The sequence below is a fragment of the Oncorhynchus gorbuscha genome, linkage group LG01 (genome assembly GCF_021184085.1).
Source record: "Oncorhynchus gorbuscha isolate QuinsamMale2020 ecotype Even-year linkage group LG01, OgorEven_v1.0, whole genome shotgun sequence".
Taxonomy (NCBI): domain Eukaryota; kingdom Metazoa; phylum Chordata; class Actinopteri; order Salmoniformes; family Salmonidae; genus Oncorhynchus; species Oncorhynchus gorbuscha.
The window spans coordinates 81,945,161-81,965,008 of NC_060173.1; the positions used below are offsets into that span (position 1 = coordinate 81,945,161).

At 42.6% G+C, this 19,848-nt stretch overlaps 1 protein-coding gene and 1 pseudogene across 1 annotated transcript; one reads left to right on the top strand and one right to left on the bottom strand.

Moving 5' to 3' along the window:
* Window positions 1-1,853: 1,853 nt before the first annotated feature.
* LOC124048176 lies at window positions 1,854-13,784 on the bottom strand (annotated as a pseudogene).
* LOC124043608 (toll-like receptor 8) lies at window positions 8,142-15,005 on the top strand. The gene is made up of 2 exons (XM_046362381.1): window positions 8,142-8,337; window positions 10,757-15,005. Exons 1-2 carry the CDS (start codon window positions 8,335-8,337, stop codon window positions 13,859-13,861), a joined length of 3,108 nt encoding a protein of 1,035 aa, XP_046218337.1. The 5' UTR covers window positions 8,142-8,334; the 3' UTR covers window positions 13,862-15,005.
* The last annotated feature ends 4,843 nt before the right edge of the window (window positions 15,006-19,848 follow it).

Here is a 19,848-nt window from a genome sequence, read left to right on the forward strand (position 1 = left end):
TCTCAGGATGCTTTACTGTTGGCATGACACAGAACCGATGGTAGCGCTCACCTTGTCTTCTCCAGACAAGCTTTTTTTCCGGATGCCCCAAACAATCGGAAAGGGGATTCATCAGAGAAAATGACTTTACCCCAGTCCTCAGCAGTCAAATCCCTGTACCTTTTGCAGAATATTAGTCTGTCCCTGAAGTTTTTCCTGGAGAGAAGTGGCTTCTTTGTTGCCCTTCTTGACACCAGGCCATCCTCCAAAAGTCTTTGCCTCACTGTGCTTGCAGATGCACTCACACCTGCCTGCTGCCATTCCTGAGTAAGTTCTGTACTGGTGGTGCCCCGATCCCGCAGCTGAATCAACTTTAGGAGACGGTCCAGACGCTTGCTGGACTTTCTTGGGCGCCCTGAAGCCTTCTTCACAACAATTGAACCGCTCTCCTTGAAGTTCTTGAGGATTCAATAAATGGTTGATTTAGGTGGAATCTTACTAGCAGCAATATCAAATCAAATCAAAATCAAATCAAATTTATTTATATAGCCCTTCGTACATCAGCTGATATCTCAAAGTGCTGTACAGAAACCCAGCCTAAAACCCCAAACAGCAAACAATGCAGGTGTAAAAGCACGGTGGCTAAGAAAAACTCCCTAGAAAGGCCAAAACCTAGGAAGAAACCTAGAGAGGAACCGGGCTATGTGGGGTGGCCAGCCCTCTTCTGGCTGTGCCGGGTAGAGATTATAACAGAACATGACCAAGATGTTCAAATGTTCATAAATGACCAGCATGGTCAAATAATAATAAGGCAGAACAGTTGAAACTGGAGCAGCAGCACAGTCAGGTGGACTGGGGACAGCAAGGAGCCATCATGTCAGGTAGTCCTGGGGCACGGTCCTAGGGCTCAGGTCCTCCGAGAGAGAGAAAGAAAGAGAGAATTAGAGAGAGCATATGTGGGGTGGCCAGTCCTCTTCTGGCTGTGCCGGGTGGAGATTATAACAGAACGTGGCCAAGATGTTCAAATGTTCATAAATGACCAGCATGGTTGAATAATAGTAAGGCAGAACAGTTGAAACTGGAGCAGGAGCATGGCCAGGTGGACTGGGGACAGCAAGGAGTCCTCATGTCAGGTAGTCCTGGGACATGGTCCTAGGGCCCAGGCCAGTTGAAACTGGAGCAGCAGCATGGCCAGGTGGACTGGGGACAGCAAGGAGTCATCATGTCAGGTAGTCCTGGGGCATGGTCCTAGGGCTCAGGTCCTCCGAGAGAGAGAAAGAAAGAGAGAAGGAGAGAATTAGAGAACGCACACTTAGATTCACACAGGACACCTGAATAGGACAGGAGAAGTACTCCAGATAAACAAACTGACCCTAGCCCCCCGACACATAAACTACTACAGCATAAATACTGGAGGCTGAGACAGGAGGGGTCAGGAGAAGCCCTTTTTTGTGCAAAGAAATGATGACGGCACGTGTTTCCTTGCAGGTAAACATGGCTGACAGAGGAAGAACAATGATTCCAAGAATCACCCTCCTTTTGAAGCTTCTAGTTTGTTATTTGAACTCAATCAGCATGACAGAGTGATCTCCAGCCGTCACACCTGTGTTAACGAGAGAATCACTGACATGATGTCAGCTGGTCCTTTTGTGGCAGGGCTGAAATGCAGTGGAAATGTTTTTGGGGGATTCAGTTAATTTGCATGGCAAAGAGGGACTTTGCAATTAATTGCAATTCATCTGATCAATCTTCATAACATTCTGGAGTATATGCAAATTTCCATCATACAAACTGAGGCAACAGACTTTGTGAAAATTAATATTTGTGTCATTCTCAAAACTTTTGGCCACGACTGTACAAATGTGAGGGAGTTACTACTGCAAACGTGGTATCCTCAGTTTGGTTAACATTTTAAAAGCATTTGAATTTATCTGAAGTTGTGAATCGTGAGGGCATGGAAGACAAGGAAATGATGCATTGTAACAGCGTGGGCAGTTTCCACTTACGTCAAGAATCTCAAATTGGGTAAAATGATAAAACTCTTGTTATTATGGAGATACAACTCTCTGAGACTTGATGGTAATTTTGGGGAGAATGTAGGATAGGTTATTTGACTTGAGGGATAGCAAAGTAATGTTACCAAGCTGTAGAAACGCACCCCCCTTAATTTGATAGGAAACATTACATGGGTTTCTGACAGTAACATTTTGGACCCAAATAAAGAATCTGTACATTAGTGATGTCAGAGAGGTTATTTTTCAGAATGGTATATATTGGATTCAGCTCTAGACTGAGCAAAATGAGGTTAGGAGGGAGATAAAGAACCTTCAGATTCCTCAGGTCTTTGAAGGTGTTGTTTCGATGGTCACATTCTCCGTGCACATGTGGTTCTTGTGGCCGATCTTGCAGCGCATGTCAATCTCCATGATGTTCTCCAGGCACTGTAAGGAAGTGGAGTTGATGTGGTTGATGGTGAGGGTTATTGTTATGACTTCTATGAATGGTGAGTGGAGGAGTCAAGCGCAGAGAGCAGGTAATTCCGTCCGTTGATCTTTATTCCAGCGGAGACATGGACATGCAAAACACTAGGGCACATGAAACAACCCGTCCCAAAATACACAGGACTAAAACTGTCCGGACAAATAGCGATCATACTAATAGACCAACACCAAATAAACAGAGAACAAGCCCGCACAATACCCAGCAGGCCTAGTGCCCTTAAATAGCCTATAAACAAAACTAACTCAAAACAGGTGTACCCAATTAGACCCAATTAATTAACAGAAACAAAAGGAAAGGGAATCGATGGCAGCTAATAGGCCGGCGACGATGACCGCCGAGCACCGCCCGAACAGGAAAAGGCAACATCTTCGGCGGGCTTCGTGACAGTTATATTGGTGATGTTTTTGGAAATGTCATTTTGGACCTCCAGGAGTCCTCTCTCAGTGCAGTCCACATTGACCCCGCTCCCGTTGCTGGCCAGGTTGACGTCACATGACAGAGTTTTTGGGTACCAGCCTCCAGCTGCCAGCAAGCACCACAGGTCCAGCAGCATCACCACACACACCTGGAGGGATAGGCACTCTGTTCTCTGACAGGGGGAATAAGGACAGTGTCATTACTAGAGGGGTATTGATAATGAGTTTTATTGCCTCTTAAACCACAGGATACAACAAGTCTCAGATTAAAATTCACTGCTCAATAAAATATAAAAGTATAGAAACCAATCACTTCTGTTTGCTGGGATTCAAATAAATTGTACATGACAGTGGCACACATCAACAAAGAAATTGTTATATTAAAAGGTTATGAGGGCATTTCCCCCCCAAAAAAAATATTCGGATTCTATTGACCTTTCCTATGCTGTTCTACATAGACTTAAAACTAACAGATCTATGCTAAAAATATATCCTTTTATTGTGATCTTTGTATTAATGTTTTCGGCATCAACAGTTTCTTATTTTTTTATCAATCTTTTGTCTCTCTCCATTCCCCAGAAACACAATAGATGTACGTGCTCAAGTACTTTATATTCATGAAATGATCAGTGCCTTGCAAAAGTATTCATCCCCTTGGCGTTTTTCCTATTTTGTCGCATTACAACCTGTCATTTAAGTTGATTTTTATTTGGATTCCATGCAATGAACATACACAAATTAGTCCAAATTGGTGAAGTGAAATGTAAAAATAACTTGTTTCAAAAAATTATAAATAACTGAAAAGTGGTGCGTGCGTATGTATGTATTCATCCCCTTTGCTATGAAGTCCCTAAATATGATCTGGTGCAACCAATTACCTTCAGAAGTCACATATTAGTTAAATAAAGTCCACCTGTGTGAAATGTAAGTGTCACATGATCTCAGTATATATACACCTGTTCTGAAAGGCTCCAGAGTCTGCAACACCACTAAGCAAGGGGCACCACCAAGTAACCGACACTATGAAGACCAATGACCCTAAGAATACTGCTAAAGCAACACTAGTGGTTTAAGGGGAAACATTTAAATGTCTTGGAATGGCCTAATCAAAGGCCAGACCTCAATACAATTGAGAATCTGTGGTACGACTTAAACATTGCTGTACACCAGCGGAACCCATCCAAATTGAAGGAGCTGGAGCAGTTTTGCCTTGAAGAATGGCCAAACATCCCAGTGGCTAGATGTGCCATGTTTATAGAGACATACCCCAAGAGACTTGCAGCTGTAATTGCTGTAAAAGGTGGCTCTAACAAAGTATTGACTTTTGGTGGGTGAGTAGTTATCCATGCTCAAGTTATTTTTGTCTTATTTCTTGTTTCACAAAAACATATTTTGCATCTTCAAAGTGTTGTGTTAATCAAATGATACAACCCCCCAAAAAAAAAAAAAACATTTTAATTCCAGGTTGTAAGGCAACAAATTAGGAAAAATGCCAAGGGGGGTGAATACTTTTGCAAGCCACTGTATTATCATATGAAAGTTATTCTTACACTCATGTAAGACAACATTGATCAGATATTTGTGTAGATAAGAATTCTCACGGTTCATTTCTGTTCTTCCCATAATATGAAAGGAGTTAAGATTGTGAACTATGATGATGACAGTGAGAACAATGTGCGAGTGTCTTCACTTCCCATTTGTCAAATGACAGAGACTTGTCAATAGGCATACAGCCGTTGCGTAACGTCAAGTTCCCAAAATATATATATTTTTTTATTGATATTCCTTAAATCAATGTTATCTATTGGGGTGCAGGTTTAATTAAATCATGCATATGCAGCGTTTTTAAGCATGTAGGCTTTCTTGCTCAATCAAATCTAACACTGTACACCTTCATTTTATAGTGCACTGAATTATTTAACATTTGTCATGCCCTGATCTGTTTCACCTGTCTTTGTGCTTGTCTCCACCGCCCCACTCCAGGTGTCACCCATCTTTCCCATTATCCCCTGTGTACTTATACCTGTTTTCTGTTTGTCTGTTGCCAGTTAGTCTTGTTTGTCAAGCTTACCCGCGTTTTGTCAAGCTTACCCGCGTTTTGTCAAGCTTACCCGCGTTTTGTCAAGCTTACCCGCGTTTTGTCCGATCTGTTCCCAGCCGCATTTCTCGCCCTCCTGGTTTTTGACCCTTGCCTGTCCTGAACCCGCCCGCCTGACCACTCAGCCTGCCTGCCGTCCTGTACCTTTGCCCCATCTGGATTTCCGAACTCTGCCTGCCTCCCGTCCTGTACCTTTGCCTCTGTTGCTGTAATAAACATTGTTACTTCGATACGGTCTGGGTCTTACCTTATCCTGATACATTTATGCAGTTTGCAGCCGTACTAATTAAATTGTGGGTCGATGCAGCTTTTCTTCAGCATTTGCTCATCCTTTCTTTGTAACATTTATTGAAAAAGTATGGATACAGTTCATCTTAATTATAATAGCATAAACAAGGAGGAAATTTACTGTAGACATGGGGGGACAGATTTCTCTCATGTCACAATGTTTACATATCTTACATTACTCGTTTGTGTGTATATACTGTATTTTATACCCTCTATTACACCTTTCTTATGCCATCGCTCATCCATATATTTATATGTACAATTTCTCATTCACCCCTTTAGATTTGTGTGTCTTAGGTAGTGTTGGGGAATTGTTTACTTGTTAGCTATTACTGTGCTGTTGGAACTAGAAGCGCAAGCATTTTGCTACACTCGCATTAACATCTGATAACCATGTGTATGTGCCCAATAAACTTTGATTTGAGCTTGCACTGTGTGTTTGCTGATGAATGCCCTGATCTCTGGCCAGTCAATTGGTTAAATTACATTGTTTCGTCTCTTAATCGCTCCTAATATATCTGAAAATTATGCAAGAACCATGAATTTAACTGATTGTATATAATGAGTGATGTCCCACGTTAAACCTGGACACACAAATAGTAGGAATTGCACTGGCTTCAGCCATGATGGCATGAGAGCGAAATTAAACATCTGCACATCGCCTGCAGGTGCGAACGTGTGTTTCACTGTCCAATCCGAGGCTTGAATGTGATCTGAGGATGTTTGGTCTCTTGGGTATCTTGGGAAAGCCTCAAGGGAGAGCGGACAGTGCATTCTAAACAGAGACGCATATACTGGCCAAAAAGTGTAACTTTTTTATTTTTTTTGAGAAAAGTGAGGCGGGGCATCTGTTAAACAGTAATTCAACTTCGTCCGGCCTAAAACTAAATATAAAAAGTAGCACAAAATAATGAGGCTATATACAGAGGTTACCGAGTCAATGTGCAGGGCTACACGTTAGTCAAGGTAATTTGTCCATGTAGGTAGGGGTAATGTGACTATACGTAGATAGTAAACAGCAAGTAGCAGCAGTGTAAAAACAGAGTGTCAATGCAAATAGTCCGGGTGGCCATTTGATGAATTGTTCAGCAGTCTTATGGCTTGGGGTAGATGGTGTTAAGGAGCCTTTTGGATCTAGACTTGGCGCTCCAGTACCGTTTGCCGTGCGGTAGTAGAGTGGGTGACTTGAGTCTTTGATAATGTTTTCGTCTTCCTCTGAAACCGCCTAGTATATAGGTCTTGGATGGCAGGAAGCTTTGCCACAGTGATGTACTGGGCTGTACTCACTAACCTCTGTGGCGCCTTATGGTAGGATGCCGAGCAGCTGCCATGCCAGGCGGTGATGCAACCGGTCAGGATGCTCTGGATGGTGCAGCTGTACAACTTTTTGAGGATCTGGGGTCCCATGCCAAATCTTTTGTCTCCTGAGGGTGAAAAGGCGTTGTCGTACCCTCTTCACGGCATTCTTGGTGCGTTTGGACCATGATAGTTGATGTGGACACCAAGGAACTTGAAACTCTCAAGCCGCTCCACTACAACCTCTTCAATGTGAATGGGGACATGTTCGGCCGTCCTTTTCCTGTAGTCCACGATCATCTCCTTTGTCTTGCTCATGTTGAGGGAGAGGTTGTTGTCAAGGCACCATGCTGCCACGTCCCTGACCTCCTCCCTAAAGGCTGTCTCATCGTTGTCTGTGATTAGGCCTGCCACCGTTGTGTCGTCAGCAAACTTAATGTTGTTGGAGTCCTGCTTGGCCACACACAGAGTACAGGAGGGGACTGAGGGCCCCGAGGAGCCCCCGTGTTGAGGATCAGTGTGGAAGATGTGTTGTTGCCCACCCTCACCACCTGGGGGTGGCCCGTCAGGAAGTCCAGGATCCAGTTGCAGAGGGAGGTGTTTAGTCCCAGGGTCCTTAGCTTAGTGATGAGCTTTGGGGGCACTATGTTGTCGAATGCTTAGCTGTAGTCAATGAACAGCATTCTCAAAAAAGTGTTCCTTTTGTCCAGGTGGGAAAGGGCAGTGTGGAAGGTGATTAAGATTGCGCCATCTGTGGATCTGTTGGGGCAGTATGCAAATTAGAATTGGTCTAGGGTTTCCAGGATGATGGTGTTGATGTGAGTCATGACCGGCCTTTGAAAGTACTTCATGGCTACCGATGTGAGTGCAATGGGGTGGTAGTCATTTAGGCAGGTTACCTTCGCGTTCTTGGGTACAGGGACTACGATGGTCTGCTTGAAACATGTCGGTATTACAGACTCGGTCAGGGAGAGGTTAAAAATGTCAGTGAAGACACTTGCCAGTTGTACATGTCCTGGTAATCCCTCTGGTCCCGTGGCCTTGGGAATGTTGACCTGTTTAAATATCTTGCTTATATCGGCTATGGAGAGCTTGATCACACAGTCGTCCGGAACAGCTGGTGCTCTTATGTATGGTTCAGTGTTGCTTGCCTAGAAGTGAGCATAAATGGCATTTAGTCCTTCTGGATTGGCTCGCATCACTGGGCAGCTCGTGGCTGGGTTTCCCTTTGCAAGCCCTGCCACATGCGGCGCGGGTCAGAGCCGGTGTAGTATGTTGAAAAATATGTTGATTTTAAACGGATATGTGACACGTATTAATGCCAAAATAACATGCTACACAGGTGTGGCTCAAAACAGGTGGGGCTCTACCCAGCTCTAAAACAGTATAAAAAATAAATGCCTTCAGAAAGAGGGAAGCAAATCAGGTGAGAACCTATAATAACCCCAATAATATGTGCCACGGCACCCAGAGTAAACCTGGTTGAGGGAACCAATCAGCTTGCAGAACACATTTGACTCACTGTAGCTGCAAGGGGAATTTGAGCTGCTCTTCACTTGTGATTGAGTAGAGAAGAGTTGAGTCATTACATACGGAAACAAAGCGATGCATAGAAACATCCTAATAATAGACAGGCATTTGCCGTTTCATTAAACTTCCTTTTTTTGCTTGCTGGAGGCTAAAATACAGACAACGACCAGGCACTACTTATTTGATAAGGTTTTCAAAGCTCACAAGGGATCAACAGTAAATAATATGGTAAGTTAGATGAATTACAATTTTAGCATTGAAGACGCTTACCAAGACTGTGTAGGATGTGCTTTTCTCAAGTGGCAAAAGGTATAATGAATCATTTGACATTATTATTATTTATAGGGGGATGTAGAATTCAGTTTAACATCCATTTTACTGAATTGTTACATTCACAAATGCTTCTTGTAGGCAAAATGATGGTGCATAACTGCTATCCTGAAATTAGTGCAGAAAGTTTGGGCATGGTATTTTGAGGGTGGGTACATCTTTCCATTCTAATTCAACTAATATGGTAGCTCAATGACTTTCATTTCTACTATTATAATAACATTGTATCACCAGTAGGAGTAGTAAAACAAATGGTAACAGCAATGAGCATTTTTTGGTAAATAAGGATTTCCTGAAATGAAGGCCACAAATGCTCAAATCTAAGGTCATAAACATTTAAAAATAATTTATTAAAGTGATATGATTATCTGATTTTGCTCACAATGTTATGTGCCTTCATTGAAATTGACTAACACCAATTGACACTTTGGATTTAGATGCACCAAATTGTTATTGTTAGCACATTTTGTTATTGTTAGCACATTTTTCAACGCGGATGAAAAACAGCTTGGCACACTGCCTGTCACCAAGCTTTCCATGCACATGAAGTATGTCCTCACTGATGCTGTGGACATTCTAACCCCGTTAGATATTTTTACCTTTATTTAACTAGGCAAGTCAGTTAAGAACAAATTCTTATTTTACAATGACAGCCTACCTCGGCCAAACCCTCCCTTAACCTGGATGACTCTGGGCCAATTGTGCGCTGCCCTATGGGACCCTTGATCACAGCCAGTTGTGATACAGACGGGATCGAACCAGGGTCTGTAGTGGTGCCTCTAGCACTGAGATGCAGTGCCTTAGACCACTGTGCCACTACATAAAAAGGTGGGCACAGATTGTGTCACAATCAGCTACATCCTTCCATGCATCAGAGGAATGACAACATCTAATCCGCTGGTTCTCAATCCTGGTCCTGGGGACCCACAGGGATGACACATTTTTGTTTTGCCCTCGCACTACACAGCTGACTCAAATGATCAACTCATCAAAAGGCTTTGATGATTTGAATCAGCTGTGTAATGCTAGGACGAAAACAACAATGTGCACCCCTTTAGGTCCCCAGGACCAGGGTGGAGAACCACTGACTAACCAATTGCTCCACAACGGAAAACTTGTCAAAAACCTGAAACAAGCAGTGGACAAGCATATACGAGCTGAAGAAACTGTATACGAGCTGAAGAAACAATACCAGATTGCCTTAGTCTTAGATACACACTTTAACTGGCATTGTGCAATGCCACTGAGAAGCCTACCTTTACTTCAGACATCAATTGTCTTACCACAAAGTTTACCAGCACTACACAAGATGTCCCACACGGTGAGCCACAACCTCCAGCAAAGAAAAGTCGATTGGACACGCTGTTTGGTTTCATGGAACAACCAAGTACATGTACTCCATATCTCATCATCCCCTATCTTCCACCAACTACTGATCCTCTGAAATTCTGGAATACACAAAGTCAAACATACCCAACACTGAGCAGAATTGTTGTTGAGTACCTACATATCCCAGCATCCTCTGCAGCTGTGGGGTTGCTTTTCAGCATTGGAGGGCATATCTTCAGACCAGATCACTGCTCAATGTCCAACTCACTTTCTGAAATCCTGATGTTTTTAAAAATGTAACATGGCATCTTGTCCTCTTTCATAAAACACCAATGTAATTTATGGGCTGCATATTGTGATTAAAAAATGAAATACGACTTATACATATTAAGTTGTTTGTTATTTCAAATGTAACTACTAAGTACAATACATTCACAACTATTTTCAAATGTATCCAAATAATCTAATATTCTAATGATATGTATTTTAATATATTATATATACATACCAATACTTTCCAAATTGTATTTTCAAATACATTTTAAAATTCAAGTACTTAAAAAAGATTTTTTTTTGATATGTATTGAAAAGTTATTGAAATACCTGAAATTGTTTTGTTTTTTTACCCATTTCTGCATCATAATCATAAAAAAATATATTTTAATAGCTTTATTGTTCTTATTGATCTATACAGTATATGAAATACTTTTGTTCACTGTCTAGCATTAAAAAACAGTAGATAGATATCTCTAAATCCCTAAAACATGTCACTACACCGCTACACGTCACCAGTGGGACAAGCCAATTTGCTAGCCCCCAGTAGTTTCTACAATGCATTCATATATATCTGTTGCAATAGAAAGGACTTACAATAGAATGACCGCTATTGCAATAGAGTGGCCATAAAATGTGTGAGTGTAGGTCTAAAGTCAATACGTAAGTAATCATTATAGTTCCATACTCACACGTTTGTACTGTTTGCTTGCAGGATGCTACCACCTGCTGGTTACAGTTGGCTCCATTGTTCCTATACCACTTCCTGGTACCTACCTCATGTCATTGGATGCCACGGCAGTTTCCATGTGACGTTACGGTCAATACTACCAATACCACGGATGACATCATCTTTAATTGTGAGGAGCGTCGACTGAAAAATGTACCTGTTGGCATCACCAAGAATGTGACCGTGCTGGACCTATCAGAAAACAACATCAGAAATGTATCTCTTGATGCATTTTCTAATCTGGAGAACCTGACCCTTCTCAATCTCAACTGTGTCAACAAAAATGGTGACACACACATCGCTGAAGGTGCCTTCAAGAATCTGACAAACCTGCAGGACCTAAGGCTTAATGGCAATGGCCTCATCAACATTCCTCAAATTCTCCCACTCATTCTGGACAAACTCATGCTGGACAATAACAAGATCAATTTCTCCAATATGAGCAACCTTGTCGGTATACAACATGTGAAGGAGCTGTACTTATCCAAAAATTGCTATTACTGGAATCCCTGTGAGACTGACTTTACTATTGGATATGGCACCTTCTCAGTATTGACTAAGTTGAAGGTTTTGATGTTGGCCTATAATAATTTAACTCGTGTTCCAAAAGGACTGCCAAGCTCTATACAAGAATTACACCTCGATTCGAACAAGATACAGCAAATTGCTGAGGATGATTTCCTTGGACTAACCCATCTAACAATCCTGGAATTACAGGGAAACTGTCCACGATGCTCCAATGCTCCATATCCTTGTGTTCCCTGTCCTAATGATTCTCTGGATATTCATCCTCATGCATTTCATGGTCTTACACAGTTACAGACACTGCACCTAGCAGGCAACTCACTTCGTTTCATCAATAACTCCTGGTTTGAGAGCTTGAACAATCTTACACATCTGTTCCTGTCTTATAATTACTTAACCAATACTATCACCAGTGGAACCTTTTTTAGCTATCTCCCAAAGCTAGAAAAGATTGATTTGTCATTTAATTATGATTTGCTTGCCTACCCTGAAACCCTACAGCTTTCAACAAACTTTTCACAATTGGTGTCTCTTACAACGTTACATATAATGGGTTTTGTTTTCAGGGAAATTCATTTAGAAACACTCAGACCGCTTTATGAACTCAAGCATCTTTCAGTGTTGAACATCGGAACTAACTTTATTGTTCGATCTGATTCCCACATATTCAACAAATTCTCAAACTCAAGTCTCAAAGTCATATATCTTGCGGAAAACAGGCTTTATCCAATTTCAGTGAATGATTCCCCAGGTTGTGGCACAGGCGGCAACTTAAAGTCGGTGTTGTACACGTCACCACTGACTGGATATTATTCCAATTCAAGGGACTTTTCTTATGGAATAAATCACAACCTTGTGAAGCCAGAATGCTTTATCTCTGGTCGAGTGCTGGTCCTTAGTTCAAATAATCTCTTTTTCATTTCTCCAAAGCAATTTGAGGGCTATGGTGACATTGCATGTCTAAACTTATCAAGAAATGGATTTTCAGCAGCATTGAACGGGACAGAGTTCACCTCATTACCAAACCTAAAATATCTCGACCTGTCCTTTAACAAGATTGACCTGGCCTATGACAACGCCTTCAAGGAATTAAAGAAACTCGAAATATTAGACCTAAGTTACAACAGCCACTATTTTGAAGTGTCTGGTGTGACACATAATTTAAATTTTTTGAAAAATCTACCGACTCTGAAAGTATTGAATATGTCACACAATAACATTTTTACATTAACCACTAAGCAGATGACAAGCACATCTTTAAAAGAGCTTCAATTTCAACACAATTTGTTGGCTACATTATGGAAAGAGGGGGATGACTCATACAACAGTCTTTTTAAAAAGCTGACGAATTTGACCTATCTGGATATTTCATTTAACGGCATTGAGAAGATCCCATCAAAAGTCTATGAAAACATACCATATACCCTTCAAAAACTATGTATTAGTCATAATTCACTCTGCCATTTTGATTGGGATAAACTGGCAGGTTTTCAACAACTGAATTTCCTGGATCTAAGCTACAATTCTTTATTTCATGTGTCAGCAAATCTCTCAAACTTCACAAACACACTTCAGATTCTTGACTTAAGCCACAATCAGATTTTTCAACTCTCTCGTGGATTTCTTAGGGGTGCTCAAAGCCTTCAGATACTTGACCTCAGCTACAACCAACTGACTATCATCAACAAGACCACCTTCCTATCGGGCCCTGAAAACTACATGAAAACCTTGTCCTTGCAAGGTAATCCATTCCAGTGTACCTGTGATTTACTAGAGTTCATCCTGTGGATAAAAGATAACAAAAACGTGGAGATCCCCAGACTGGCCAGTGAGGTGACCTGCAACATGCCAGCCAAAATGAGAGGCCAACCAATGATACTGTTTAACATTAAAGAATGCAACGAGGACAACATAGCCTTCCTGATTTACTCCCTATCCACTTCCTTGATCATATTCACTGTGGTCATCACTATGGCAGGGCATGTGTTTTATTGGGATGCCTCCTATATTCTATACTATCTGAGGGCAAAGCTGAAGGGCTACCATTCGTTGAAGTCAACAACAACAGACAATCTCTATGATGCCTTTGTTACCTACGACACCAGAGACCCGTTGGTGTCAGACTGGGTACTGAACCAACTGCGGGTGCAGCTGGAAGAGAGGGGGGAGAGACACCTGCCTCTCTGTCTGGAGGAACGAGACTGGGCCCCTGGGGTCCCCCTAATAGACAACCTCTTCCAGAGCATTCGACAGAGCCGCAAGACTGTCTTTGTGCTGACCGAGGCTTACATGAGGACTGGGAACTTCAGGATGGCTGTGTACCTGGCCCACCAGAGGTTGCTGGATGAGAACATAGATGTGATTGTGTTGGTTCTCCTGGAACCCGTGCTGCAGCACTCTCACTTCCTCCTTCTGCGGCGGCGTCTGTGTGGAAGGAGTGTTCTAGAGTGGCCGCAGTCTGCAGCCGCTGAGACCTGGTTCTGGCAGCACCTAAGGAACGCTGTCAGGTTAGACAACCAGGTGATGTACAACAAGATCTACTCCAGGTACTTCACCAGCAAGTAGAGCACAGTCCCGACCAGAGACTCAAGAGGAAAATATCTTTCTCACACATATAGACTGAGCAGTTACACACACAAACTGTGATACCTTTTACAAGCTCTGACTCTGACTATATCAGTTTTTCTATCTCTTGCACTGAATAATATGGATGATACTGTACATCTGAAATCAACAATATGTATATCAATGTGCTATTCATTGTTCTAACACTATGGCCACCAGTAACTGTGCATTATAGTTGTGGTTCAGTTTTTCATTTTTTTGCTGTCTATGGGTAGTAGATAGTTCTATTCCTATTTGTTTTTGTCAATACATTCAAACTGCATGCCATTTGTAAGTAGATATCTGATTTTAAAAAGGATGCCTTGGTGCAGTCTGTCTATGGGCATCCGTCTTTATATGATAACAGGAAGTGAACTAAGTTCCTGTTTCTTTAGGCTCAGATGAGGATGTGAATCTGAAGCCATGGTGCTAGCCTGTCAGTGGCACTTCTTTCTTTATTTCTTGTTACTTAGAAAACTATAGGCTACCGTGATTCAACTGAACCGGTATTGTTACAACAAACTATTTTATTATATTAATCAAAACATTGTTTAGGGAATCTCTTGTAAATGTGCACTATACATTGGACTACAGAGTCACAGCATCAAGGTCCCTTATGATAATTGAAAATGCATTATCTAAACGTAATCAATGACATATGGATCTGTAAAATATTACAGTTGCATAGCCTCCAGACAGGTAGGCTTATGTTTCTAATGCAAACCAATAAACGCCAGTGTTACCACCTGATGTAATACTATGTAAATCCACAGGATGTCATCATTGAGACAATCAGTAAGAGTTACTTATGCGGTGACAGCGGACTGTTTTGTGTCGGCAGCGCAATGCTCTAATATCAAATCAGATAAAATGCAAGGTCCAATACGTTAAACAAATAAAACCATAACTATTGTGTATGCTCTCTCGCTTGTAAATATTGATGTAATACGTATATATTCCAACCGAGATAAACTCAAGAGTGACGGAACGTGACGTCATGTTTACATTTGCATATTGCGGACTATAATAGACCTCGCTTGATTTACTCGCCTTCACTCGTTCTCTACGCAATCAGGATTGAGACACATCTGTAGCCAGTACAACTCCGGTGAGTGCGCAAACACATTATTTGTTGTCATAAGTGCTGCATAGCCGGTTTTTCTAAATTACTTTACAGCAATACGATATGTTGGTTAAGCTAGGCTACAAATTGTCGAATCACAGCAAAAAGGTGTAAAGCCAAATGCATTAGAGGATACTCACTTAAAATGTATATGTTGAAAGCCCTATTCAATGGCATGTAATTGTATCTTGTATACATTTTTTAACTGGCAAACCCAGTCTCGGGAAAGATGCTGAACCGACTCTTGAGTATCACATCCGGCGGTGATTGGGAGTCCCATAGGGCGGCGCACAATTGGCCCAGCGTCGTCCGGGTTTGGCCGGGGAAGGTCGTCATTATAAATACAAATCTTCATAACTGACTTGCCTAGTTAAGCCTAAATCCCAACTACATTTAATTTATGTCGATTTTTGTAGCGTGGATGGACTGTAGACTCTGTTAATGTTGCATAAAACATTATCATGGGTTTTGGGGTGTGCTACAATGTCAATATGAAAAGCAAAGTTCCAAAGGTTTTTCTGAAAGGTCGACTCCACTTGCTTCATACTGTCTTTGAGATTCTGCGAAGCAGGGCGGTGGTTCTTCCGCCTGCCTACAGACGGCTTGCACGGAATGTCAGTTACTTTCTCTAGTCATAGCGCTGATAACGAGAACACGTGCTCGTGGAGTAAACGCCCTAATGAGATTTGCCTTGCTTTTTTTATATAAAAGCAATGGATTTGTTGTAATTTTCGGATGCTTGCCCTGACATTTCATCACCCATGTGCTGTAGATCAATGAGAACGAAACTCTGCCTCAGAAGGTTGTTTAGAATATGTGCAATTTAAGAGTAGCATCTGAGGGAGGCAATGCAAAAAAAGTTTCATAGGCCTGGTGTCACATTTGCAAATGTATCTAATCTGTAATAAATGATCTTGCTGCCTTTTCATTCCCATTGAGAACCGTTTCATCTCTCTTACCAGATCCTCTGCAAGCATGTCTGACAAGCCAGATCTCGCTGAAGTCTCTAACTTCGACAAGACCAAGTTGAAGAAGACCGAGACACAAGAGAAAAACCCATTGCCCACCAAAGAAAGTAAGATTGGTGCTAGGTTTATTCTACTTAATAGCACACATCACTTGTGAAATTGGTGTTTACCGTACTAACAAATTGACCATTTAAACACCTCAGCATACACACGGACACTAAAACATATTTTCCCTTCTTTGCAGCCATCGAACAGGAGAAGCAGGCAACAGCATGAAGCCCAAGCCTCTGCTATGCACTGTACATTCCACAAGCATTGCCTTTTTCACCTCGTAGCTGTGTAACCCAAAACCTAAGTTGCATTGTGATTGGACAAAAGCAATGACTGTACAGCCCCTCCCTAGAACTTTTTTTTTTTTTTTTTTTTACATCAAGTCTGAAAACAACTACTGACTGGCACTCTTTGACTAGGAGGATGTGTTGCGTGTCTCTAATCACTTCCAGCACCGTCACCTGTCCCTGCTGTGTCTCCTACTTCCAGCCACTTGTGGTTGTGAAGGGAAGTGCAAGGGTGTGATGGATCTGCCCAACCCGGGGACCCACTTCTGATGTGTAATTCAGCTTCTGGCAACATGAAATGCTTTCAAATAAAGCAGTGTTCTGTTTTTCTTGTTCAAATTCTTTTGTATAAATTCAATTCTTGGAATGCAGAAGTTTGTTTTGATATGCAAATAAAGTTATAACTCTTTCTTTGGGTGACAGGTTATTTTCATACATTTTGAATATGCTTAAACTAGTTTCAGTCATCACATTGCCTCTTGTAAATGTATTTTGTGCATCTGACATGAGGTACAACTCTGCACATTAGGCAAGGGTGTATATACCAAATAAATTGGCCATATTTTGGCATCCTGGACTCATTGCATCAAAAGCCTGAGAAATCACAACCGCCAGAATCCAAGCAATGTTTTACCGAGCTGCTGTGGATTGCCGGGTGGGCTTTAGAGCACTAAGTGGATGAGCAGACATTGCCTGTGCTGTCACAGTGCACCCGCCAACTGACCTAGAAAAACACCTGTGGCAATCTTTACTGCAAATGGCTTAATGGTCTGCCTGCCCGAGCAAAACGATGCACCCTTTGGCGTCGGTCTGGACTGGAGGCAGAGAAGGCCTCTGACTTCTGGTGTACTCCATCATTTACTGTTGGGCTGGACTTTAACTGTTTTGTCGTAATACTGGGTCTTGAGGGACATAACCCTGTATGAATACTAGTCTCTGTCATCAGTGTTTAGGCAATACATTCTCGCTATTTTGAGATTTCCACATTTTTGCCACCAACTGCTTGGACCCTAAAATACGGGTTATTTAAATCATCCACAATCCTAACTATTTTAAGGTTTATGGTCAGGCTGCGTGGAATGCTTTCAAACTGATAAGTATCCATGACATTCATTCCATTGAACGGGTCTTGAGTGGCAGCCTGGTGTCCCTATTCCTCCAGGACTAGATGACCTTGTACCAGATCAAAAAGGTTAAATCATGTTTAGTATAGGGTACTTTCTGATATTACTCCCCATGGGAGATTAAATGTACTGTACAAAAGTGTAAACATGCACAGCAAACTGTAGACATCTGCATTTATAGGACTTCTGACCTATCAACTCAGGCAGATTACAAGCTGTTGGAATGTCCTTTAAGACAACCTCAAGCTCTTATCTCATTAAACTACCCCCATCATGACACAGGCCAGACATACACGTCCTGCTCTGACCCGGGCATATGGTGTAGTCCATATCCTCTTTGGATAGGTCAGGAGCATCCTGAGCCCCCCCCTACCACCACCACACACAGCGCTGTGGCACAGCATAACACATCACAGTAAAACCCAACACGGATTGGCCCAGCCCAGGGAAACTATAGCCTCCGCCTCAGATTTATCTAGCCCAGCCCATCTTAGTCAAGTTCAGCCCAGTCTGGTGTAGAGTCCACCCCAGGTCAGCCTGGTACAGCCCTGCACAGGACATCTTCCTCTCAGCTGCACCAGGCCATTGTTCACGCAGTCCAGAATAACAGGAGCAGGAACCCTCACTGTGATGCAGCTATTTCAGAGAGCCAGCTGATGTAGACACACTGAAAGACTCCCCCCTCCGCTGTCATAGCTTCCGCCTACTCCCCAACTAAACAAAAAAATAAACGTTCTCTCACTGTCAACTGCATTTATTTTCAGCAAACTTAACGTGTAAGTATTTGTATGACCATAAGATTCAACAGCTGAACAAGTTCCACAGACATGGGGGGTCAAAATCAAAAGTAATAATCTGTATCTGGTGTGACCACCAGCTGCATTAAGTACTGCAGTGCATCTCCTCATGAACAGCACCAGATTTGCCAGTTCTTGCTGTGAGATGTTACCCCACTATTCCACCAAGGCACCTGCAAGTTTCTGGACATTTCTGGGGGGAATGCTCAATGGGATTGAGATCCGGGCTCTTTGCTGGCCATGGCAGAACACTGACATTCCTGTCTTGCAGGAAATCACACACAGAATGAGCAGTATGGCTGGTGGTAGTGTCATGCTGGAGGGTCATGTCAGGATGAGCCTGCAGGAAGGGTACCACATGAGGGAGGAGGATGTCTTCCCTGTAACGCACAGTGTTGAGATTACCTGCAATGACAACAAGCTCAGTCCGATGATGCTGTGACACACCGCCCCAGACTGTGACGGACCCTCCACCTCCAATTTGATCCCGCTCCAGAGTACAGGCCTCGGTGTAACGCTCATTCCTTCGACGATAAACGCGAATCCAACCATCACCCCTGGTGAGACAAAATCACGACTCGTCAGTGAAGAGCACTTTTTGCCAGTCCTATCTGGTCCAGCGACGGTGGGTTTGTGCCCATAGGCGACGTAAAGTGTTGCTTCTGTGTTTCATGAGCTGAAATTAAACATCACAGAAATGTTGCATACGCACAAAAAGCTTTTCTCACAAATTTGTTTACATCCATATTAGCGAGCAAGATAAGAGAATACATCCACCTGACAGGTGTGGCATATCAAGAAGCTGATTGAACAGCCTGGTTATTACACAGGTGCACCTTGTGCTGGGGACAATAAAACACCACTCTAAAAGATGCACTTTTGTCACACAACACAATACCACAAATGTCTCAAGTTGATGCAATTGGCATGCTGACTGGAGGAATGTCCACCACAGCTGTTGCCATGGAATTGAATGTTAATCTCTCTACCTAGAATTTGGCAGTACGTCCAACCGGCCTCACAACCGCAGACCATGTGTAACCACGCTAGCCCAGGACCTCCACATCCGACATCTTCACCTGCGGAATTATCTGAGATCAGCCGCCCGGACAGCTGATGAAACTGAAGAATTTCAGCACAAACTGTCAGAAATCTCAGGGAAGCTCATCAGCATGCCCGTCGTCCACATCGTAACCGACTTCAGTGGGCAAATGCTTAACTTCGATGTCCTTTGCCACGCTGGAGAAGTCTACTCTTCATGGATAAATCCCGGTTTCAACTGTACCGGGCAGATAGTAGACGTTTGGATGAGAACTTTGCTGATGTCAATGTTGTGAACAGCGTGCCCCATGGTGGCAGTGGGGTTATGGTATGGGCAGGCATAAACTATGGACAACGAACACAATGACATTTTATCAATGGCATTTTGAATGCACCGTGATGAGATCCTGAGGCCCATTGTCGTGCCATTCGTCCGCCACCATCACGGCCCCATGTCGCAATGATCTAAACACAATTCCTGGAAGCTGAAAATGTCAGAGTTATTCCATGGGATGCATACTCACCAGTCACCCATTGAGAATGTATGGAATGCTCTG